General features: G+C 38.1%; 3 protein-coding genes across 7 annotated transcripts in view; 1 reads left to right on the top strand and 2 right to left on the bottom strand.

The window, feature by feature from the left end:
• The window catches only part of adipoqa (adiponectin, C1Q and collagen domain containing, a), a 22,025-nt gene extending 4,741 nt beyond the window's left edge, over positions 1-17,284 (top strand). For all 4 annotated transcript variants that reach the window (XM_079601296.1, XM_079601297.1, XM_079601295.1 and 1 more), the window contains 3 exons: positions 14,446-14,569; positions 14,646-14,881; positions 15,691-17,284. In XM_079601296.1, coding sequence (XP_079457422.1) covers positions 14,562-14,569; positions 14,646-14,881; positions 15,691-16,238 — 792 coding nt within the window. In that variant the 5' untranslated portion in view covers positions 14,446-14,561 and the 3' untranslated portion in view covers positions 16,239-17,284. The remainder of the gene's footprint in view (positions 1-14,445; positions 14,570-14,645; positions 14,882-15,690) is intronic.
• and1 (actinodin1) lies at positions 17,207-23,401 on the bottom strand. Of its 2 annotated transcripts, XM_079601293.1 has the most exons (6): positions 23,302-23,401; positions 21,973-22,144; positions 21,305-21,377; positions 20,443-20,487; positions 20,171-20,310; positions 17,207-19,228 (listed from the first exon to the last, which is right to left on the bottom strand). In XM_079601293.1, the coding sequence occupies exons 3-6, from the start codon at positions 21,357-21,359 to the stop codon at positions 17,768-17,770; spliced, it is 1,701 nt and encodes a 566-aa protein (XP_079457419.1). In that variant the 5' UTR covers positions 21,360-21,377; positions 21,973-22,144; positions 23,302-23,401; the 3' UTR covers positions 17,207-17,767. The 2 variants fall into 2 exon arrangements, with proteins under 2 accessions (XP_079457419.1, XP_079457418.1); XM_079601292.1 differs by lacking the exons at positions 21,973-22,144; positions 23,302-23,401 and having other exon boundaries at positions 17,539-19,228; positions 21,305-21,438.
• Positions 23,239-25,806, bottom strand: cops9 (COP9 signalosome subunit 9). The gene is made up of 3 exons (XM_079601298.1): positions 25,233-25,806; positions 24,812-24,884; positions 23,239-23,401 (listed from the first exon to the last, which is right to left on the bottom strand). The coding sequence occupies exons 1-3, from the start codon at positions 25,293-25,295 to the stop codon at positions 23,364-23,366; spliced, it is 174 nt and encodes a 57-aa protein (XP_079457424.1). The 5' UTR covers positions 25,296-25,806; the 3' UTR covers positions 23,239-23,363.

Below are 25,806 nucleotides of genomic sequence, written 5' to 3'. Positions count from 1 at the left end.
TGGATACCCTTTCTATATATAGTCCTATCGATTCTAGATGTTCCTCGTGCAGTTGCGATGGAGCACTAATATGCAAAAGTATTAAAAAGTGCTAAAAAACTGATATACCTGTGCAAACTGTTCTACAGCTCAATATTTCAATAGATTCCTCCGATAACAACTTCAGTTGTCATAAGGTCCGCGCTCTAGGGAAATTGACCCTGTATAAGTGAAATGGTTCCTGCTTTCCTAAAACAGCCCCAGGGCAGAGAGAGAGAGCGAAGTATGGAGAGCGAGGGAAAGGTTCGAACGCATACCAATAGACAAGCTAAAACCTCATTATTCCAGCTGTCACTAACTGAAGAGATGACATAACCAGGTCTCTATTCTGTTCGTTGGCAATTTACAAAATGCCTTTTTCTCATTTTTTCACCAATCGTAAATGTCTTGGTTGCGTGCCTTGGCATTTATGGAGTATTTTAAGCAGTTTATGAAGTCATCTATATTGTATAACAGTGTGACAGTACATCTACACTGACAATCATGGGCTGTCTGCTGGTTGTTTGAGCGAGTGCTTGGTCAGCTGCTGCGAAGCACCGAGCAATTATCGGATGTAGTGCCTCTCAGGGACGCTGTATTTCAATGGAAAAACTCACAATTGAAGTTAACCAGGTGCTTCAAACATAAAAATAATGCTTAGCCTCGAGTATTTTAATTAAGTCGTTAGTTGTGTCCCAAACTCTACCATCCAGTGTATACATTTTATTTATTTGACATCCAGCATCAGATTCGTAAGGAAAGCTCCAACAATTGAATGCATGAAATGTCAAGCATTACACGGCTATATGAAATGCACCTTTTTAAAAGAATTGAATTATTTTATTTAGCAAGGATGTATTAATCAAAAATGACAGTAAAGGCATGAATAATGTTACAAAAAAAATTTTCGTTTCAAATGTTGTTCTTTTGAACTTTCTATTCATTAAAGAATCCTGAAACCTGAAAGAAAAACGTATCATGGTTTTCACAAAAATATTAAGCAGGTGTTTTTAATATTGATAATAATAATGGTAACACTTTACAATAAGGTTCATTGGTTAACATAGTTAACTACCTTAGTCAACATGAACTAGGAATGAACAATACTTCTTCAGCATTTATTCATCTTATTAATATTAATTTTAACATTTACTAATATGTTATTAAAGTCAAAGGTTGTATTTGTTAACATTAGTTAATGCACTGTGAACTAACATGAACAAACAATGAACAGCTATATTTTTTAACTATAACATTAACAAAGATTAATAAATACTGTAACAAATTGCTCATGGTTAATATTTTAATACATTAACTAATGCTAACTAATGAACCTTATTGTAAAGTGTTACCAAAATGATAATTATCTATTTTTCTTGCGCAACAAATTAGCATATTAGAATGATTTCTGAAGGATCATGTGACACTGAAGACTGGAGTAATGATGCTGAAAATTCAGCTTTGCCATCACAGGAATAAATTACATTTAAAATTTATTAAAATACAGTTTTTAAATTGTCAAAAAATATTTCACAGTATTACTCTTTTTACTGTATTTTTGATAACATAAATGCAGCCTTGGTGAGCATGAGAGACTTTCAATCTGACTGACTGGTTCAGTATGGATAGCATCAGTTTGGTTCCCTGACCTACATTAAGGTCTAGATGGTGTGGCTCCGTATTTAGCTGTGTGAAATTTCTAATTATTATATCTGGTGAAGACCAACTCTCTGACATACTTTTATGTCTCAGGTTTATTTCTACCTAGTTTCTCGAACTGTCAAAATGCTGTTTGGGGTAAATGCTTCAGTTTTCGCTAACACGTTTCCCAGACTAAAGGTCTTATTATGTTTGAAATAGATTTCATTGGATTCCATTAGTTCAGAAAACCAACTCCCACACAGGAACCATTCAGACTGAAAATTGCTGAATAGCTCTATCGATCACCATATTTCTGGTCTATTACACATATGTGCATGTATGAGGTTCAGCATGGGAGCTCTTTTTCTGATAGCGAGCCACAAATCCCATTAAAGGAAGTAAATGAGAGAGAGATGAAGGTGGTGGGAATGCTCATAAAAACAGAGAGGTCTACTGGGACGCATGGCCTCTCTGTGTTCATTAGCACGGCCCATAGAGTTGGGATAAATTACCTGTCCTGCATGATTCATTACATTTGCCCTTTACTTATCCCTCATCTTATTTTATTTTCCTCGGGCCAGCTATGTCCCAAACCCCGTCCCTTCGCTATCACCTGTTTAATGGTGTAAATGGTATTGTTCCCAAAACATATTAGAGCCTGACTAAATCCTGGTTGCATTGTGCACCTGCTGCTGTGTGCTCTGGTCGCTAATATATAGTTTATCTGTAATCATAATCTGTGTCCAGATGGCTGTGGTTGGCCACTGGAGTATGACTTCTATTTTGGTAATGCTTTTAAAGGGATAGTTGACCTAAAAACGAAAATGCTCAAGAAGTTCCAAAACTGCATTTTGCAAGTTGTTTCTAGTTATTTTTCACACACAATCCAAATGCCTAGCTTCCAAACAACAGCGTAAAAGTCATCTGTGCAAGAGTTATAGTGCAAAAGATGTGAGCACACCATTCCAACAGCGCATATTTACATAGAAAACCATGGCGCAAAAACGTTCTATGTGAACTTGCTATTCCCTTGCTATTAGAAAACGTCATGTTAGAACTATTGTCATATTACTATTATACAACAGTTCAATAAACAAGTTAATATTGAGTAACTTACATTTTATGGTACGTTTACATGACAAAGATGTACTAAAAACAGTTTTCCTTTGCGTTTTTGCGCATACATGAAACAATCCCCATTCACACGGATCCGTGAAACAACTAAAAACGCTTTATTATTCATGTAATCCAGTAGTTGATGATGTCACTTTGAATAAAGAAACACACACCTATAGACTGAACATGTAATATGCAGGAGCAGGACGTCACATTAACATTTTCACAAATTCGCTTTTTTTTTTAGTTTACACGGAGACGACAATGGTATCATTTTCAAAAACTTGCACTTTGAAATGCGTTTTCAAAAGTTTGCGTTTTCAGGCCCCCAAAACTCCGTTGCTGTGTAAGTTAACAGCCAAAACACATAAAAAACATTCCTTTTTAGCTGAAAACGCTGTAGTGTAAACGCCCCCTGATGATGATGATGATGATTATAAGCCTTCGGTTCAATCCTGATCCATGGTGACTAAATGGATAAACGATCTATAGAGAGATCGATCGTGTGCAATTTTAAAAAGTTTGTCCAGTGTCTTCCCTGCTGTTAAGATTGTGTCTTGATCCATCTGTCTTTCCAATCATGATGTCCTTCTACAGTGATTGTTCTCTCCTAATCGTGTGACCAGAGTTAGGCAAGGCGTAATTTGATCATCCGTGGTTGTAGTGACATAGCTGGCTTGATTATGTCCAACGTGAATTTGTTTGTCAATCTCAGTCCATGGAATTGACAGGATTCTTCTCCAGCACCACAATCCAAATGCATCAATTCGTCTTCTGTCTCCTTTCTTACTGTCCAGCTCTCACATCCATAAATAATCACCGAAGAAATCTGGCAGTTAGTGACATATTTTCGTTTTTAGGGAGATGTCTTAGACTTGAACATCTTGTCTACTGACTTCATTGTAGACTTTCCCATAGCGATTCTTCTTTGAATTTCTTGCATTGTTGTTGCATCCAAATTGACCAGTGATCCCAGTAGATTAAAGTATTTGACCACTTGTATTTCATTTACATTTACATTTATGCATTTGGCAGACGCTTTTATCCAAAGCGACTTACAGTGCATTTATTGCAGGGACAATCCCCCTGGAGCAACATGGAGTAAAGTGTCTTGCTCAAGGTCTTGCTCAAGGACACACTGGTGGTGGCTGCTGGGATCGAACCAGCAACCTTTGATATACCAGTTCAGTGGTTTCATCCACTAGACCACCATCTCCATCTCACCATCTCCATCTCCATTTCATCACCATTTCATACTTGTCCATCGTCAGTATTTTGGTTTTCTTCACGTTAAGCACGAGTCCTTTTTTCTGGCTTTCCCTTTTGACCTTCCTTAGTACGGTTTTCATTTCTTATTGGTGGTGGTGGTGTCATCAGTATATCTCAAAATGTTTACATTCCTTCCTCAAACTTTCCTTCATGACAATCGGCTAAACCAGAATCTCAGAATATTGCTTCGGTGTACAAATTGAAGAAATATGGTGATAGGATGTATCTTTGTCTGACGCCACATTCAACTTTGAACCACAACGTTTCTCCATATTCTCTTCAAACTGTTGATTCCTGTTCGATATAAAGATTTTTCATAAGAATGATCAGATGGTTCGGAACACCCTTGTTCTTTATATTCACCCAGAGTTTCTGGTGGATCCACACAGTCAAAGCATAGGTAGAGGCTTTTCTGGTATTTATTGGGTATTTCTAATATCCATTTACATCTGCTATGATGTCTCGAGTTCCTCTACCTTTTCTGAAACTGGCTTGCTCTTCTGTCAGTTCTCTCTTGACGTATGGTTGTTGCCACTGAACAATCTTCAAAAGAATCTTATGAGGTATGAGCGCGACTGTTCGATAATTGCTACAGTCGGTGATGTCTCTTTCTTGGGTATGGAAATAAACCGATATCTTGTCCAGTCTTTAGGCCATTTTCCTGTTGTGATGGCTTCTATGCCTGCTTCAGAAGGCTTGATGAGCTCTATTGGCATGTTATCACACTTTATCTTTCAGAATGTCTGGTCTTTTCAGAAATGCCCCCTAAGACACGATATTGCCAGTTCTACCAGAAAGACTCAGGAGAGTAAATACGGTGACAATTATCCATTTATTAACAACCCAGCAAGCAATAAAGTTCTTTGGCGTAGGCCCCGTCCGTAGCTCGCAATCTGAGGGTCCGGACTCTGCATATCCTGCCTGAAGATCAAGGCAGGGGCGCAGCCGACCCCCTGTGAGGTATGGAAGGGACCATCCTGGTGGTGGTGGGGAGGATGGAGGGGAGGATCCGACTTGGAGGTGGAGGGGAGGATCCGACTTGGAGGTGGTGGGGAGGATGGTGGTGAATTGGAGCGTCAGCATCTGCGAACTCAGACATGAGTAAGTGACCGATCTTTTATACCACGAGTGATGGAATGTGATTGGATAGATAAAGGTAAAGTGACGTAACAATTATGTCTTCCCGGCAGAACTTTATGCTAAAGCATTCATTAACTGTCTGTTTTTGCTCCGCCAACTAAAATAGTTCCAAACAAAGCAGCAGCAAACCGCCGTTCCTCAATAAATCAGCATATAAATTGTTTTTATAAATGATTTAATTATTCATTCTTATAGACCATCCATTCTAAAGAATCTGTGAACGATTCAATGATTCACTCAACAAAATGTCCGCATTTTTTAATGAATCCATTGAATGGTCGCTTGTCGCCACCTAGTGTCGTGATGATGCAACTTGCAGAAAGAGTCACTAAAAAGTCCCAACTACTAATGCAAAGACTTGACAGCCTGTCTGGACAACAAACCCAAACAATCGGAGTGATAAAAACCTTGAAAGATCCTGGCGCTGTTGGACAGTTTCACATTCTTTAAATTCCACAGACGAAATAGAACAACATGAGGTTGAGTAAATAATGACGAAATGTTCATTTTCAAATGAACTATTCCCCAATTTTAAAAACCCTGAGTTTTTCTTGCAATCTCAGGCTCCTTGTCTTGTGTCCAGTGCTAATTGGCAGCTGGGTCAAATCTGTTTATTCTGGGCTTCTACTTTATTTATATTTCATCAGTGACACATCAGCCCTGAGAGTGTCTGCCACATATGCAGTCAGACATGGCAGACGGCGCCCGAAGGGAGAGCGCACGCTTTGACCGAGGCAGCTGTGAGCCCGTCCGCCTGGACGCCCTGTTTCCAGAATAAATACGGGATTATATTGTTATTAATCCACATTGTATCTGTAAATCCCCAGATGTGTTTGCAGAGGTTTCGTTTCAAAAACTAATTGAGCTGTCATCTTTGTTTTAGTACAGAGCCTGTCAGACAAAGTGGGTTGAGATTTGATTAAGCAACTAGAAAACGTAGCATTGTTCACCCCTGCAATGACTGTCATGTCCTCTTTACAGGAGAAAGTAACAACTGATAAAAAGTTTTTGATAAAACGTTTTTTTTTAGCATTTGGGAAACCAGAAGATTTGCTCAGCTTTAATACCCTAGACGCAATCCACTGTCCCCTAGATTGCATAGATAGATCACTGCATCTGCTAAGAGCTTGGCAGACTCCTTTTTTGTCATCACTTCTTTATTCATTCATCACAATCTGCCGCTGCCCTTACTGTAGAAATGGTCATGAAAATGGAGATAAGGGAGGATCACACTCATCCATTTTGAGCAGCTCCACCCTCTCTTTCTTATATATATTTTAAAGGTAAATCTCAGCGGTGCTTTTTGAGCGCTAGTCAGAGGCTCACCAGCGCAGCAGTCTGTGGCTCCAGGGAAGACCTGTCAGGTCCCGCAACGCTAGCAACTTCACCTGATAAATAGCCAGATGTAGGACTGCACAAGTGATCGAAAAAAATCATCAATATTGCGATTACAGCGACTCTGATTAAATAATTGTTGCCGATTACAGCATTCTTTGTCACTGCAGTGTCATTGTAACTAAGGGTGTTTCGTCATTCCAAACTGAATTTAGAATGCCTTTTTAATTAATACATTTTTACTTATAACTTTAATTTTTTAGCAAAGTTTGTCATGACAGACTTTAAATGGGGGGGGGGGGTATACAAAAATTATACAAAATTATACAAAAATTATATTATTGTATAATTTTGTCAAATTATAAAAAAAATATTTTATTATTATTATACTATAATTTTTTTCATGTTTTAAATTAGTTTTTATATAATTATATTTTTCGTTTTAATTGAAAATGTAGTCATTTTGTTCTTGTAACGAGTTGTGTCCAAAGTGGAAGATGAGGAGAAAGTACAAATAAGGTAGCCTACTTCTATCAAAGCAGATAACCAAGCATGATAGCTACATAACAGTGAGTATTTGAGTATATATGCATAACCAGGGAAACTAAGGACAAAGGAAACAGGATCATGTAAACTAAAAGTCCTTAAATTAAAACCAAACACAATGAAACTGTGAAAGGTCTGTGCATTTCTCATTTTTATTAGTTTATTTTTTATATAGGCTACTGTATATATATATATTTATATATATATTTCAGTTTAGCTTTAAAAATGTTTTTTTTTTTCAGTTTAAGTTTGTTATTTTAGTACAACTTAAACTTATTTTATTTCAAAGGCCAAAGCAACTTTTTTTAACGTTTTTTCAGCTTTATATCATCTAATAAAAATTATTTTGCAGAAGATTTGGTTAACAACAACAACAACAACAACATTGATTGTGTGTATTTTGGACACATAAAATGCTATTAAAATTTCCAATATGTAATTTATTATTAATGGTTTAGATGTGCTTAAAATATTCTTCGATTCTATTTTTTGTCATAATAAGATGTGTAATTCCACTGCAGAACTTTCTGCTCTATGACATGACATAATGCAGAATCATATTTACCTGCAGTTTATTTCCACTAGGAGATCATCCAATCATGATGAATCAGATGATGAATCAGTATCGCGCACAGATGTTCACGTTATCAAGGGAGGTGTCCGATGAAAAATACTTTGCATTTATGTCACGCTCTCAGACACTTCACATTGAGCCTGCAATTCCTTAGCGGCTTCTGGCATCAAACCCATCTGTTGCCAAAAGTTTTCTTTTCAACAGCCAAAATTGATTTTATTCGAGGGACTAGTTGTTCCACACACTGTACAGCAAAATCAAATCAGCAAGAAAAACTGTTTAAGCTCTTCCTTCCCCTGGAGTTCACTGCTAAAGAAAATGATTAAAATGGCGGTACTCCTGGGATATGGGTGAAACTATGCCTGAAGGCATCACTTGAGTTTCAGAAGTAAGGAAGAGCTGTTTGGCAGCTATTTACCTCAGGCAGAGATCATTACAGTGCACTGATGCGTTACAGGGCCTTGGAGACCGTCAGCAAGCTTCTCGCTTTTTCCTGAAAAAAAGATAAGGGAAGGTGCACTCTTATGGGTGTTCAAAGGAAAATGGAGGTAAAATGGACTGAGTGTGTGTCAAAGGTCAGGAAAGTCTGATGGCATCAACTGAAGGCTGTGTGCATTGCCCTGGGAGAAGATGCAGGGACTTGTTTCATCTGTCAAAGAGGAAGCTGTCTACTGAGACACTGCTTTACTCTCTCTTTCTCACACACGCTCAGACCTCAGGCGAGACGACTCGACTGTCTATGAAGATTGATCGCTACTTAATGGAACTTCTGACTAATTTGAATGATCAGAGACTCAAGCCAGGTTCACACACTGTATGATTTTGGCCACAAATGACAGCCAATTACTGACCATTGTCATTCAATTTTACCTCAGATGAAATTCTGGCACTGTCAAAAGATTTGATGCACAGTCCTGCAGTGTGGCTTCTCCTTCAACAACCATCAAATCAAAAACCATTAAGTGCGCTGAACCCGAAGACGCAATTAGTTAGACAACATCAAACCACCATTTCTCCACACACAAGACACACAGGTTTCCTTTTCAAGAAAAGCCATGTTCTAAAATTAAAGCTAGTTTTTTGTTGTTGTTTGGTAGCCACCATTTCAATCCCGCATGTAAAAGCAGCTCACAGTCACCGAACATGTTACGGATTGATGTAAAACTCGCCCCTTGACTGTCGTACAGTGTGACATGAATGATAACTGAGATCCTACTGTGTGACATGGCTTACAATGTGGATTGTGTTTGTACAGTCTGACAAGGAACAGTCTTAAAAGACTATTATAAAGTGTACAGTGTGCACCCTCCTTAAGACCAATCCCCAGATATGTAATTTATTTCCCACTAAATCAATGCGATCTTTGTTGTCTTTGTGGATTAGTTGGTTTAAAACCAATTAAAAACATGCAAATAAGAAACAAAACAAGACTAGAATCTTTAATAAGTCATCTTTTTGTTCCATAAAACGTAGTAAAATAAAATGTTAATAAGTTGTACTTGTACTGGTGTATTTGAGACAGCTTTGTAAGTGAAGGGTTTGAGACGTGTGATGTGTGAAGAAATGTAAATATAAGAATATTTTTAAATATAATATAAATTATCCTTAGTAACACAAAGGAGCTGGCCATTGAATAAAAAAGTGAAAGTGTAATTAGTCTTAATAAAAATAATGATAATTTGAATAAAGATATTTTAACTAGGCCGTTTTGGAAATTGGTTAATTACAGATGGTTGTGGTAAAATCTCCCCTGCCTTGACTGTCTAAGACAAATGACAGTGTATTGGGGGAAGCTAATAAGATAAACACCAAAATAGTTCAAGGCTGACAGCAAAATAAAAGCCATCCATCAAGCGAAGGCTGCTTGGACGACCTGCTGTGGCATCAGAGGAGTGCTATGGACTGTCTGCACCTGTCCCATCTGCAGACAGCCCAATGTTACACATGCTAAATAACATCTACAAACACTACCTTGGTGCATTAAGTTACTTGTGCAACTGTGCTGTGCCCGGAATGGCCCTCTATACTCTAAAATAGGACACTATTTGAGGGGACAGCCATTTGTGGTGGTTTCCGGAAAACCATATTGGACATTATCGAGTGCACTCATTCAATCCCACAATGCACCGCAATAACGAGTGAACAACCGGTGTGCGGTGAACGGCTAGATAATATCCATAATGCACTGTGAGGCTCATAGCGAATGCATTCCTGCGTCTAACCCGCAGCTTTTCCAAACCACTGGTCCGATGTGGCTACAGTGTAATATCATACAGGTATAAAGTCATTTTTGATTGATTATTAAATAGTTTGATAAGGTTTATACTGTGTTAGTTTCCATGACAGAATTCAACATAATATAAAAAAAATAAGTATTACTACTGGAGCTGCCAGTTTGCTAAGTTTCAAATGATTATTAAACAGCAAGGACAAACTATGCAAAAGCGGCAGCCCTTCCAGCGCACTCAGTGTCTGAATTCATTCACTCGTTTTTATTCACTCCTTCAAGTGGACTATACTAGTAGGGGGGGCGATTTCGAACACATCCCTAGTCTCAGCCTCGGACTGAGGTCTGAACGTCTAATGCACATGGCACACACAATTGGAAAGACTTCAAGAGTTTCAAAGTCGTCATCTGAACTCTACAATATGTCCGGGAGACGAGTGTATCGCGATGCCAAAATGGAAGAAGCAAGCCATTGTGTTTACAACAGTGACAATGAAAGCTTATATAAGCCAATAAAATCTGCTATGAAGTCCAGACCTTTTGCTGTCAGTCTGAAGGTCTGGCTATGCGAGACTATTTATATGCAGGCTTGTGCGAAAGTGTATTTTTAAAAAATGTTCATGCAGCATCATAAAAAAAACGAATCATTTCCCAACTTGTCAGTCAGACCTTCCGCAGTTACTCTCTTTTATGATGATTTATGTGTTTTAAGCATAGGCTTTTAGGCCAAAAGAAGATCTGCCCATGGCCTCATATCCCAGCAATCAAAATCTAGCGGTGCTTCTGACCCATCGGTGCTTTTAAAGCAGCATCCACATCTATCACAGCGTGTGTTTAAAATGTGTTTGTAAGTCATGCATTCAAGAAGCCTCTCACCTAATGAACTGTAATTAATATCCTCTAAATACTGAAGAACAGTCCAGGGAGTTATAGTGGATTCATATTTTTCTGCTCTCCGGTGTTTGAATGATGTTTCTTCCAAATGATTTTCGTAACTTAATTTCTGGACTTTGAGAAATGATCTGCCATGCTGCCATAAATCTTAATTAAAAGCACAGTTGCCGTCCTCGTATAGTCATGAGTTGTTTCTGGTTGCTTGTCCACAGGTGAAGATGTCCTTTCCTTGAACATGTCCCCGTTTTTACTGTCTCAGTGAAATAATAAAGTGTAATAATCACTTAATACTGAAATTAAGTAAAATAGCCTGTACTATAATGCACATTAAAAATGTTATATTAATCGTTTAATTAAAAAAAACAAATCATTGTGTGATTTTATTTTAGTCAATGTATTTTATTTAATAATTTCACTGTTCACTGTTATTAATAAGTTCACTGAGTCTGATAGCTGTAAGCTGCTAGAACATATATATATGTGAATGTAAAAAAAAAAGTGCTTAGTTATTACCAAATTCATCAATTCATTTCATTTGCAATTCCAATTATATATTAAGCTGAACTAGTAATAAAGCCTGGTTTTCATTTCAGAAATGTGGTCAGCTTATCATGTCTAAGCCTCTTAGATGTAAAGAGTTCAGAAGTGATAGTTTACAGAGACTTTCATTAAGCTAATCATTAGAGGTATGGAAGATGAACTTATGTGAACACGCTATTTGATCAAACGTTAATATCACTGGCACACAATGAAATTTCCCTAATTTTCATTATTGCATCCCCATTTGTGATTAAAGGGCTCACGGGGTCATTCGGATCATGTTTATCCAATAGCGAGCTCTGTTTGCGCTAACTAGCAGCTTGCCTGAGCTGTCTTCAATAAGAGAGAGATAGACTTTGACAGGCTTTGGGAACTTTTCCTCAAACTTCAGCCTGGAAACTTTCTACCTCCAACGACATTCATTTAAAGTTACACTTTCAAACAGTTTATTTTGAAACATGGGATGTCATGAAAACCCATTTTCAACTGTAACTGCATATTTCCCCCTCCTGAATGAAGCTGTCATAATCGTAATAATCCCCTCACAGTATTATTCCTCTATTACCTGCATAATCCAATTCTAGAGGAATCATTTTAGAGCTGCAAACAAGCAGCCACGAAATGACTCTAACTAGGCATATTGGAAACCTCTGCAGTAGTAAGATAAGCCTATTTGGTTTGCCTTATGCCATTCATGCTGTTCACAGGGCTTTTCCTCCTCGTACGTTTTGAACCGCTAGGTTGAAACTCAGATTCCTCATTTGTATCCATGGTAATCGATGCACACTTGTTTACATTTTGACTCTGATTATTTCAGTGTGAGTGTGCCCTGAATGATCTCAATGACTACTTACCCTGCAGATGCATGTTATTTGTGCTGGCAAAAGATGACTGGTTCAATAGAACGAATCTCCTTAAGGTCTCTGAACTAAATATAGTGCTTTCATGTGAAAAATCTGGTTAATTACTTGGCATGTTACTTAATACTTACATTTAATGCTCCAGTTTTCTCTTTTTGTTTGACAATATAAAACTTCTGTACCAAAACGGCTCTAAGATGCACCTCTAAATCTAAATTTTTAATATTTAAAAGGCTTTACCAAGTCATTATGTATCAAAGGTCATTATGTCAAAATCTGCATATTTTGTAAATATTTCCTTTTCTTTTTTTTTGTACACACCAATATTGACAACACTAGAAAGCGGCGAGTACAAGCATTCCTTAATACTTTAAAGTGTGTGTGTGTGTGTGTGTGTGTGTGTGTGTGTGTGTGTGTGTGTGTGTGTGTGTGTGTGTGTGTGTGTGTGTGTGTGTGTGTGTGTGTGTGTGTGTGTGTGTGTGTGTGTGCGTGAGTGTGACGTTTAATTTGTTGTTACAACTAATGTAGCCATGAACTAACAACTTGCATGAAAAATATTTACACAGACACACAATAAACATAATAAACATTTTATGAGTTTAACTTCAAAGCAGAAACTGACCCATGTTACAACCATCCCCGGTCTCTCCAACTCATATTGCTGTATGAGAATACAGATAACTATCATCATATTTGATACATCGGTCCTTTATATGGTTCATGATTTAGGAAAATATGGAGGAAAAAAACTTTTATTCAGAGGTCCAAACTGAGCAAACAATTTGCAATTTTGCTGATATTTATGTGGCCAAAACGTCAGATAATTTAATGTAAATCAATGAGGTCTTTATAATAGAAGACTACTTGCATAAAATAAAGTAAGATGATATTTAAATGCTTAGTTTGATGATCAAATATTTGTATTGTGGGGGACAAAACATAATGTTTACAAACCAATAATATTTTTTTTCAGCAAAGCTTTGATCATGTTGATAGTTTTGAGGCCTTAATTTAAAAAAAAGTGTTTCAAATATGATACAGTAGGCTTTATAGGGTTAATAACCCCCTGTGTATGAATGACTGACCGGTATGACTGACCTATTATGAGCAATTATTGATAAAATTTAAATTAACTGGGTCTATTCTTGCTCTCACCACAACTAATGTGTTCATTGTGCTCACACCTGATATTGGCTTAAACAAACACAGTAGTAGATCGATTGTGCTGATTCAGAGGTGAAATAGGAGGAGGATTATTCATAGTCGTGACATTTCAGTAAAACATTGTTTTTACCAAAATATGTTGGCATTTTATAATCAGTACAAGCTATACAATTAGTCCAGTGAAGTGTCAGGTGGCGCATAGGGAGCTGTGTGAGATGAACACTGACCTTTTACATGACAACCGAGATGGGAAGAGCAGAGAATGGAGAACTTAATAGTTTCATGTTTTAATGAAGCGTCTAATTAACTCTGAGAGTCCTTATAAAGACCTGGAGACTCATGCACTACATAATAGCTTATGCATTATGATAAAATTACCATGTCCGTTAAGCTCGGTTATGCTAACCTTATTATCAAAGGATGAGGTAGCATTTTGATTCTAGACCAGCCTACCTTGACAGTGCTTCAAACAAAATAATTAAATGTAGTTGTGATTAATAATCTACCGTATAATAATCATTCGTTTTTGTTATAGAGAACTGTTTCATAATGTGTACATGATATACACTAGCCTACCGTTTCAAAGTGTACCGTTTCACTGCAGTTTCATTTTTTATATATATTTTAAATTAATTCCTGTGATGGCAAAGCGAATTTCAGCAGTCTTCAGTGTCACGTGATCCATTCGAAAATGCTTCCAATAATAAATTGTGTCTCATGTACAAATTTTTTTTTATAAATAACGAAACTTATATTAGCCACAAGGTGGCGCCCTATGATTAGATAGCCTACAGAAGTTCTCCATTTTCTCATATTAGCTGTATTGGTGAATTTTTGTATGACTAGATTCCAAACTAAATGAAACCTTACCAGGTTAACAGACAGTCATCTCCTCTATCTCCCTCCTGAAATAAGCAGACCCCTCATAATATTCAAAAAGCTTCAAAAGCAATCAGATAACATATGCTATAAGCTATCCATGCCAAGTGTGCATTAAACTGACTAGCAGGCAGCAGGAGTTAATCAATCGACAACAGTAAATATAGAAAACTCACTCCGTCTTATCTGAATGTGATAGTGTGACCGCTTGTTTAATACCAACAGCTGCTTTGCATGTCCAGTCAGATATTTTTAGGGGTGACAAGCAGAGGAGACTTGCACACAAGATTTTAAAAGGCAAAAGGACAACAGCTCAAGCTATCACTCCACACAAAACACTGTAAAGGACACACTTTTGATGGCCAGGTAGGACAAAACATGCTTGTCTATTCCTGAAATTTATGTTTATGCTTTCTAAATGCTTTTCACTGTAACACAACAGATTTGACCACATGGCTCTTGCGGTGAAGAGTGCATGGATAGCTGTGCTTTTTGTGATAATGGCAGCCAGACTGGGCGTCTCTCAGGAGGAGAACACAGAGCTGGCAGAGCAGGACAGCAGGGAACCTTGTGCCCGCTGGATGAGGGGTGTTTCTGGAACCCCAGGGTTCAATGGAATCCCCGGGCGGGATGGACGTGATGGGCATGAGGGGGACAGGGGAGATATCGGAGATCCAGGTGATTCATTAGCAGACTCCTAATAGTATTAAGTGCCCATGAAAAGTACACTTAAACCACACTTTAAAGTCTAATATCAAAATTGACCCTAATTGGTTCCAATAGGCCTACAAAGTAAGTTCAACAAAAACATCACAGGTTAACCAGTATTTCTGACAACTCAAAAATCGAAATTGACCCGCAACATAAACCTGAGAAACACACTAAAATAATTTGTGAGTGAATATACCTTTGTGGACTCTTCTGTTAACACAAGAAAAAGTTTGTCTGCAAAAAAACAAACAAAAAAACACCTTATGGTACGTTCACGCTGTCAGATTTTGGGAATGACAACCACATTTACTTACAGGTGTGCGAGTCTCAAATTGTCCCGTTCACACAACAGCTTACAGTAGCGTCTCGAATATTGTGTGTATGAATGCGCAATGGGAGTCAAGCCCAAATTTTCTTACCAGTAGCCATATCGGCGGTGTTTATATCTGGATGGAGAGTGGAGCATTTGAGTCACGCGTAGAACACAAAGCTGACGGGAGCAGCTCCGGTGGACAACAGTGACTGGATCTAAAACCCTCATATCTCCGTCGCTGTATGTTACCAAAAACCACACAAAACTCGCAACACCGTTAGACATGCATTTGTGCTGTGCAGAGTGGCTCTCTTACTAGCCTGCTTATAAAATAGTTCTCACTCCCGTAAATAACTGAACTGTGTGTGAACGTAACCGTATTAAGGATTCAAATACAGGACTGACAACCATATTCTACTGCTGTGTGAACGTGGCCTAAGTCTCTTTAATTATCTTTGTCAAGGCTCCAAGGGACCAAATGGAGAGCCGGGTGAACCAGGGGACGCGGGATATGCAGGCAAAAGAGGATTTCCTGGAAACCCAGGTCTGAAAGGAGAAAGTGGAGAGGGTTCCTTCCCCTACCACTCGGCTTTTAGCATGGGACTTACAGGTAAAATCAGCCCCGCTGGAGCTCCAATCCGCTTTACAAAGACCTTCTACAATGAGCAACACCACTACGATGACATCTCCGGAAAGTTTCGCTGTGCAATCCCTGGGATCTACTACTTCACATATCACCTCACTATCAACGGGAAGGAGACCAAGGTAGCGATGTTCCAAAATGGCCGGACTGTGGCCTTCACTCTTGACCAGTTCCACAACGGAAATCTAGATCAGGCCTCCGGAGGGACGATTTTAAATCTGTCTGCTGGAGATGAGGTTTGGCTTCAGATGTATGATGACATATTTGAGGCAGGGATTTATGCTGATATCAACAATGACTCCACCTTCACTGGCTTCCTTTTGACTCCTAAAATCTTAAGCAACCCATTTGACAACCGCAGACGATGACACCATCTGTATCCATATGTTCACTTAATCTCATTGAACAGTTTAATGCAGCATGCAAAGATTATTTGCTGTGTGTGTTTTTTTATACTGTCATAAGCCCTGTCATTTTTAGATTTATAGGCCAAATCACAGGGAGTCTGCCTGCCCACCCACTAAACGTCACATCTAGCCAACTGGCTTCCTTTCAAAACAGCAGTGTAGTTTAGCACACATCATCCTAGCAGATATTTGAATCAATGTTCAAGGTCAGAATATGTCATCATACATGCTGAGCCATGACCTTGTAATTATATTTTTGTTTAAAATGTGTGTTGTGGTGTAATCGCTGTTAGTATACCATTGTTTTAAATTAACCAAAATAGCTTCACAGCTGATTAGAATTTATATTTATTAATGTTAATTAGGCGGTTTCTGTTTCACAACTTAAACTGTGTTCTAGAATTTGAAGAAACCTCTTCATTGTGGAATGATTTAGCATCTCTCCAAACCCCCAAAGCAGTTAACTGAAAAATCCTGCAAATTATAAGACTGCTAAAGTTTAAACTGTGAACGCAGTGTATGTACTGGTGGGGTGCTTATTAAATATGGATTTGTATGCTAAGTAAGTCCAGGCTATTTCATTATTTTTGAGTGTGTGCATGTCAATTTCCATTCAATTCAGTTGACATTTTTTTTGTATAGCGCTTTTCACATTTCACAATCGTTTCAAAGCAGCTTTACAGTAAATGTCTGAATGAGAAAGTGTCCATAATTAGTTTATTGCATTGCTCTGTGAATGACAATAGGAGTTGTGGCATACTAGTTCACTTGTATGATAGTCCTATCAAAATCAAAAACATTCTGCCAAAAGCCTTTTTTTTTTTTAAATGTATTTCATTTGTTTGTATTAAATTGAAAAACTATTTGTTTGTTAATTTAGTTTGCCAGTAGTAATCATACATTTGCAAATAAAAGAGCTCAAGATCTTTAAAGCTTTTATTTGAAACATTCAAAGAAAAACATCTCACAAATATGCAAACAAATCACAAAGCATCAATTTGGCAATTTAAAAAAGAATACAAATAAGCAAGGGCCCAGAGGTTCATTAAATATTAATTTGAAGGGAGATTGTCTGGTGAATCTAACCAAAATGGGAGAGGTGATCATGATTACAGTATATTCAAGAACACTATTGATCTTTTATACACTTTGTTTGGCTTATTTTTCCCTCCACAGATATATGAAGAGCTAGGAAGAGTGCTCCTCCATTAGAAAATAGAGCAATCAATATCCTAGAGAAGCTGCGACACACAACCAGGTTACATGGGCTTAAAGAATCAGTAAGAAACAAACAAACAAAAATCCCTATACAAGTGCTGTCAAACTCCAGAGCTAGGAAATTTCAGCAGCTCTTGGAAATATTGTGTAAACCAAGTGAAATCCTGTGAAACTTATGTGCACCTTTTCTACAAGTGTGCATTTCAATATTTATCTACAAAAAACACATTCTGTCCTGATCTACTATTTTTAGCATACATTGTCACAGGGATTTATTTATTTCTGTAGTCTCCATTGTAGGCACGGTGGTCATCCTGGCCAGGATACCGACCACCATATCCTCTCAGGACATCCTGAAAACTAGTCGCTCCTGGTTCCTGGGGGCCGTATCCTGCATATGGATCCTCTTGTCCACTCATGTAGGGCTCATATTGCTGCTGGTCATAGCCTGGGGTCTCAGGGTAGGACTCTTCTCGATGCTGGGGGACCTCCTCATGGGATTGCTCCTGAGCTGGATGCTCCTCTTGTGGTGAAGGACTAGCGGGTTCGGCCGCCTCGTGGCGGCGCAAGCGGCAGTTTCTGTCGTACTCTGGGTCGCAGTCGGGATCGGGCTCGACCACCCCATTTCTGGATCCATCAGCATTCAGGTGAGGCTCGTAGGGTTCGGCCGGGAAGGGCGTCTGTCTGTGCACAGCACGGCGGGGCTCGTTTTGGGAGCCCAGTGGGGAGCACTCTTCATCATACCCGATGAAACAGTCATATCCCTCTTTGGTCTTCCCGCGAGGTCCCAAAGGATGTTGAGTTTCCTCCGGTTGGTGCCTTGGAGGCTGGAACTGTGTAGGCAGGTGTCTTCGCAGGTCAGCCCCAGCAGATGCATCTCGGTACATGGCGTAAGGGTCATGACGAGGGCTCGGAGGTGCCCGCATGGCGCCGGCTTCAGAGGCGGGCTCGTCCTTCAGATCTTCAGAGCCCAAGCTTCCAAACATTGTGGCTGTCAGAGGGTTGCAGTTATTATCGTAGATAGGGTTGCAGGATCTCTCCAAGCCAGAAGGTGGGGCTTCGAGGTTCTGCGAGGATGCCAGAGCAGCAGCATAAGCACAGTATGGGTCAACCCGAGGGTCACAATGGGGATACCGTAGATACAGACTAGACGGCGCCTTCTGGGTCAGATGGGGAACGCAGTGAGGATCTGTCGTTGGGTCGCAGCCGAGATGGGCGTAGGATGGGGCCGGGGCAGTAGCGGGCTTGTATCCGTAAGCAGCACGGAGGTGGTACTGGAGACACTCAACATCTTCTGCGTCACAGATGCGCAACAACTCCGCTCTCTTCTCAGCTGACAGGAAGGGTTGCACCAACGGAGAGTAGTAGTAACTGGAACGTGGATCCTTCACCACAGGGGTGCGGAGGTAAGCTGGGGCTTTCACTGGAGCAGGTGCAGCGGCTTTGACAGCAGCTGGGGCCGGAGCCAAGTAGGGGTAATATGAGTATCCCTTCGAGTACATGCAATACGGGTCTCTGTAAGGGTCACATGACTTGATTGGGGCAGGCGCTGGTGCCTCAGCCTTGGGCTTGGGTCTGCTGGTGTACGAGGCCACACAGTTTGGGTCATCAGACTCAGCACAAGACTTGTAGATGTCACCTAGGTGCTGCAGGTACAACTTGTAGGAACTGCGTGACTCAGCCCGATTCTTGTTCTGCAAGTACGCCAGATAGACACGATCCAGCTCTGCAACCTGAAAGTTGACAACGAATGATCTTGATTCAGTATTTGGATTATACAACCAACACAAAATGGTTCCACTTTATTTCGATAGTTCACTTTAGACATTCTACTATAAGTAACTTTGCAACTATGTCAATTAACTCTCATTAGAGTATTAGTACAGTGTAGTAGACTGTCATTAGACTGTTATATTTAGGTGTTAGGGTTCGGGTTAGGAGAATAAGTTGACTTGTAGTTGGCCAAGTTACTTATAGTCAGTAGAATATCTGTTGGGGGAGCATCAAAAAAAAGTGTTAGCTGATATTAAGCAGACAATCTACTAATACTCTAATGAGAGTTAATTGACATGTAGTTGCAAAGTTACTTATAGTTAGTAGAATGTCTAAAGTGGACTATCGAAATAAAGTGTCACCCATAAAATACATAAGTAGCCTGAATCATACCCTAACTTTTTTTAGTTTTAAATTTCCAGTAAGTATTTTCACATGATGGCCAATAACCGATAAATGTCTGATATTAAAAAAAATTGTACTTTAAAAAAAATTTTTTTTTTATTAAAAACAAATAAATTCAAAACAAATGATAAAAAAATAAAATAAAATAAAGTGAATATAGACATCCCAACACTATAATCTGCAGAATTAAAAATGGTTATTAATTTTTAGATTTGATCAAAATTACATTATTAAATGATTAATGATTTAATCATTTAACTTTTAGTGAGCATTAGAAGATGACAAAATGTACAATCTCAATGTAAAAATATACGACGACCATGCGCGTTTAAAAATCATTGGTTGTTACTGATAAATTAAAAAATATTGGCCCATAACCGATATGGAAGGTACCGATTATATTGGGCATTCCTCAGATTAACCTATGCAAAATCTATGAACAGTTGTTGTAGGTCCTGCACTGTTTTCCTGTTTAGTTCACAATATGCTGTACTCACTCCCTCTTGGTTCCCATTGTCAGTGAAGTATTTGTACCAGCTCCAGAAGTCAGAGTGCTGCTTGTACCAACTGATGTTTCTCCTGTTGCGGATCAGTCTCTTTGGGCCTGCCTCGACGCCAGCCTTTTCATCGCTTCCATCTGGCAGAAACATCACGTGTTAGTGTACATATCTAACATTCACACACAGATTATACTGCTATACAACATATATATGGATTGAATTTGAGACTCAAAAAAGACAGACAGAACAGGAGAACAAGCCATACTTACCATCTCCTTTTAAACGCTGGGTCACAGGGCCAGCCAACAGAAGCTCTGATAAAGAAGAGTAGAGAGAGAGAAAAATTAGGGGGTCCAAGTCTCAACCAGATGTTGCCTTTGTCAAAGACAGAGTAGAAAATGCTTACAGACAGTAAAGACCCATTGAGCTGAGGGCAGCAGGATGCCGTTTTACAAGTCGTGTGGGGGAAGGGATGGTGGTAATATACAGGGGTTTGTAGGAAATTAATCTTCAAAAAGCGCACATCAGCACTTTGATGCATGGCAGGGGTTGCAGTAACTGGGCTCATACAAGCAAAAGCTATAAAATCTACAAAGGGAAGGAGCCTATATACCTACAGGTGAACCTAATTATCCTAGCATCAGAAAATGTCTGAACTGACACCTTTTCCATCTATCTCTCTGAAGGTAACGTTCATCTCTGCTGGAATGGAGACGAGGGGATGGCGGATGTGTAGTCTTTACTATGAGGTGATCTCAGTGTCTTATTTGATGTAGGTAAAGGAAATGTTGCTCTTTCAGAGGATCAGCAAGTTTATTTTTATTAGCTTGTAAACGGCTGCCACATCTGGAAACCTGGTGCACTTAAGAGTTGTGCTGACAACCGTTAATCATTTTATCAGTTGCAGAGCAAAGAAACCTGACACCCCCTAGTTTGATACAGGACCTTTGGGGAAATTTCAGTCAAACGATACAAAGTCATAAAGCTTCTAACAGATATGGTATTTTATCACAGAACTACTAAAAAGAAGGATTCATAACTTTTTTTTATTATTATTAAAACTATCAGGAAAACCACAGAACAAATTTTATTGAAAAACATGAACATGAAAAAATTATTCAGAAATCTCACCTGGTATTAATAACGTTGCTAACAGCAACACATGGAAGATGGAAGATCGAGCCATTCTTAACCTTCCTGATTCCTTTGGATAAACAACATTAATTATAGCATTTATTTGCATTTTCAGAAGTTTTCATATCCATACTTTACCATGATGAACCTCAATCAAGATGATTATGAGAGTTGTTATGAGAAAAAGCTTCCTTTTGCATATTTTATGATCTACATTTAAAAATATTTGCAAATTTGGAGATGGAGAATTAATCAAGTAGGAAAAGAAAACTTTTACTTTTTACATAAAAAAACTGTATGGTCGATTACCAGCTCATTATTTGTTGTAACAAAGAAAATGACGTTTGTCATGCAAAATATGTGACATTTGCAATTTCAAGGTAAGTTCAACAAACATTGCATTTACACAATCAAGCTCTATAGTTACACCATCTCATCATATTCATATCAGTATTTTTGTTGGGGCAGCTTTCAAGATGAACAGAAACAAAACATTTGAAATATTTCCTGATGCATAATAAAAGGATTTTCTTATGATCTTTTAATTGTGCAAAAAAAAAAAAGAATTTGGTGCATTCTGTTAGCACAGTAAAAATTGGAGCTCATCTGCATATTGTTGATGTGCAATTGCTTTATAATCAGACATATAAGAGTCTGTGTCTTACCTGTGTTAGGATGTGGCGACGAGGATGTGGCGACGTGAACCGCTGAAGAGACAGCCGACTGGGCCTGGAAGTTCAGCTCCACAGCTGACTGACTGGAAGAGGAAGGTGAGTCAATCCCCTCTTGTACTGGTCTCAACACACCCCTGTACACCGACTGTGCCACCGTTAGAACCTGGCCACAATTTAAACCCAACCTTGATCATTAAAAACAAAAAAGGTGCATCCCATGGGGCCAAGTACACACTGCTTCCAACACTACCATTGGCTTTCTCTGGCCAAGCAAGTCAACCAATCAGATGTTGTAATTATAGACAGACACAGCACGAGAGAAAAGAACGTCAACTGTTTTACATTTAGAAGGTTATATTCCTATACTAGATGCTTTCCAAATTGAGACTGCAAAAAAAAGCATATTTGGGAACTTAACATTAGCTTTCAGTTACTAAATACGTTTGTTTGTTTTTTTTGCTTTATGAGAACCAATAACCAATCTAAATTTGTTTTTAAGTAGAATCGGGACAATATGCTTGCAGGTTACATTTAGTCATTAGCAACTGGGAACATCCTATACATGTTTTAACATTGCGGAGTAAATGGAGGAGGACGCTCCCATTAAGGTTTCATCAAGCGACGATTCTTGTTATCTTCAACTAACAGAATAACAGACATTAAACAAATCTCTATTATTTCACAGACGAAATGCACTGAACCGTCAAGTGCAGCAATCTTTGTAAAAAACCCTCATGGGGAATTTTTTCATACGCACATCTGCCAAGCACCAGCTCAATCCATCATCCCACAATTAACTGCACAGAATGACATTTAAAGTGATCATTCACAATTAAAACCCTGTTTGTGATGCAGACTGAGAGTTAAAGGGATAGTTCACCCCAAAACTGAACATTTTGTCATAATTTAGGCTACTCAACCTCAAGACCAAATTGTTGGGTGAACTATCCCTTTAAAAGAATGCCTCTTTTAAAAAAAAAATCATCTAACCTGAATAAAAATCAAGCGAGTTCGGATATATACAGGTAGAACAAATATTTTTATGTCAGTGTCAGCACGTAAAACATCTGTGCTTTATGTTAACAGTGAATCGCACATGTAATTATGCACACTTACAGGTGTTCAGGAATGTGCAAAAACCTACAATCAGGGCTAGAAACAGATTTCAGCCTAGGGAAAAAAACGTTTATAATAATTCCAACTTTTGACTTGGAATGTCTGGGATTTTTAAAATGTGGAAACATCTGGCAACGGGAAGACTTTGTATTGCACACAAGTTTATTAATGAACTGAAGAATTAACAAATGCTACATCACTCACTTAAATGCACAACAATGAACATTTTAAACAATGGAGAAAATCATCCTTGTTCGTCCTCTTCATCACTGAATATCATCGTCATCAAATAGATCTTCAAAATCTGTGGAGAAAGAGAAGTGTAAAGGAGTAGCACAACACACACAAAAAAAAACATTTTTTCTCTATGAATACAGTATTTTTAATTTGGCAACTTAACCTGAATATGAAGAGCTTTTTTTTTTAAATAAACATGTTTATCAAATAGTCTGCTCAAATATCCATCTCTGACATGGTGTTCCTAAAATAAGGGTGAGCTGTTATCGGGGTCTCTGGGTTATTTTCCGTGAAGCTTTCAAAAAATAATAGCTTCCCTGATAAAAACGCCCCTGACTGACACGTGTTCAGCTACTTCAAGCGCTGCAGAAGGATACAGGGGCCACAAGAGGGAAAACCTGCTGCGCTGGAGCCAATGAAGCCCAATAAAAGCGCTTTACATGGGCTCAGTTTCATACCTGCTTTACTCTTTAACTGCCTGCTTTTTAGGTCATCCTGTGCCAAGCTGAAACTACCTTTACTGTCAGTGTATAGAGGAGGCGGAAAAGTATAAAGAAAATTGTAGAGTATGCATGCTAAAGCACTTTACAATATTCTGTTGCCAAGCAAACAAAGAAAACAGCTTTTGAAATGGTGTTTCTGCTATGGAAAGAAGATTTTGCACAGAAGCAAAACACAAAGTACATTCACACATATACACATACATGAATACATAAGGGTTATTATCATTAACCTAAAACTATTGAAAACATGTTAATTAAAATAAAGATTAAATAAAATATAAATATTAGTTGAATATATAACATATACACTCACACATGCATACAGTACATAAACACAAACACACACATTATATATATATATATATATATATATATATATATATATATAATGTGTGTGTTTGTAAAATATTTTATTTTATTGCAACTTTGTCAAATAACTGAAAATAGGAGGGTTTTCAGTTATTTGACAAAGTTGCAATAAAATAAAATATGAATATTATTTGAAAAACAAACTACACCGAAATTAGAAATGGCAAAAAGCTTAAATAAGTTTAAGTTGAAGCACTACAAGTATTACCTAGACATAAATAAAAACTAGCATTATTTAAATAAATAAAAAACTAATCAAATTACAAAAGCACATAACGAAATTGCTGAAATTAACATGAAAACTAAAAATGAAACACGGATACACATACCACCTGATTTAACTATTAGACAACCCATAAATATCATAAACAAAACACCTGATTTCAATGTAGAATTCAAAAATAGCCAGGCCTGGACAAGTAAATAAATATTGAACATTTGTAGGTTTTGTACATTTAAAAAATATATATTGCCCGGGAGTTTCCATTAAAATAATTTCTAGTAGGCCTAATGACAAACCATTGGACAAGTCAAGTAAAGTAATTGATCCAAGTATTGTATTGTATTCAGATAATTGAGTCATATGTGGAGTTTGTGAGTCTCACCATTAAAAAAGTCTGAGTGTACAGCCTTCTCATTGGCGGCCAGATCCATCAGCAGTCCGGTGCTGCCCCCTGCCTGTCAACACACACACAGCACTACTACACACTGGTCTGACATTTACTCAATCATGCATTTTAAACGAACAAGGTCATACTTTTTAGAACAAATAATACACAAACATCTACAAAACATTTATTGAATAAATACCAATTTGATAGGAAATTGGACTAATGTACAAGCTGTAAGAAAGATTGGCTAACGTTACACATAATAGCTGTGTTACGCTGTGGTTTATACATATTTAAATGAAATGACACATAAATCTGTTCGATCACATATATTTACGATTTTTTGCGAATGTACACTTAAAGATACACGTCTTATCAAAAAATTTCGTACTGAGAACCATGTGTAAACACCAACCTCATCCAGGTCCACATACGGACCAGCTCCCTCGGGAAACATTTCATCAACTGCTGGCTTCATAACTTCAGCGCGAGTATTTAAAAAAACAAAACAGCGATGAATAAATGTTAAAATGGTGAGTTTTTCAGCTCGCTGTCAAATTCACCAAAACAACCCGTCCGTTGTCTTCCTCTGTTTCCGGTGGTGTTTCGATTCGCGATGTCCGATTCGTGAGTGAACTTTCCTTTTGAGTCGGATCTTTTCAAAGTCGATTTGAATAAATTCTTCACACAAAACGTTTTCAATACATGTGCATGAATGCAAACTGTTTTTCTAAATGACTGGAATAAAATAAAATAAAAATAGCGTTTTTCTAAATGACTGGAATAAATTAAAATAAATTAGCTTAATTATGGCTGCAAGTAGGCTACACATGACAACAAAAACTCTTATTAATACATTACCTAATCGAAAATAAATAGTATTATAATAAAACATTAACAGCCATATGAAACTACATGTGGTTTTACATGACTGGCTAGGGTCCACACCGTAAAACGCATCGAACCAGTTCTTTAAAACGAACGGTTCA

The sequence above is a fragment of the Phoxinus phoxinus genome (genome assembly GCF_949152265.1).
Source record: "Phoxinus phoxinus genome assembly, chromosome: 24".
Taxonomy (NCBI): Eukaryota; Metazoa; Chordata; class Actinopteri; order Cypriniformes; family Leuciscidae; genus Phoxinus; species Phoxinus phoxinus.
Note: the sequence above shows the minus strand (reverse complement) of the source record. Positions and strands in the feature narration are given on the sequence as shown.

Coding starts and splice junctions, on each gene's coding strand:
- and1 (XM_079601292.1), bottom strand. CDS start 21,416: ATGCAAATAAATGCTATAATTAATGTTGTTTATCCAAAGGAATCAGGA. Junction 20,488..21,304: donor AGCAACGTTATTAATACCAG/GTGAGATTTCTG, acceptor CTTCTTTATCAG/AGCTTCTGTTGGCTGGCCCT. Junction 20,311..20,442: donor CCAGCGTTTAAAAGGAGATG/GTAAGTATGGCT, acceptor TGTTTCTGCCAG/ATGGAAGCGATGAAAAGGCT.
- cops9 (XM_079601298.1), bottom strand. CDS start 25,295: ATGAAGCCAGCAGTTGATGAAATGTTTCCCGAGGGAGCTGGTCCGTAT. Junction 24,885..25,232: donor CGTATGTGGACCTGGATGAG/GTTGGTGTTTAC, acceptor GTGTGTTGACAG/GCAGGGGGCAGCACCGGACT. Junction 23,402..24,811: donor ACACTCAGACTTTTTTAATG/GTGAGACTCACA, acceptor CTTTCTCCACAG/ATTTTGAAGATCTATTTGAT.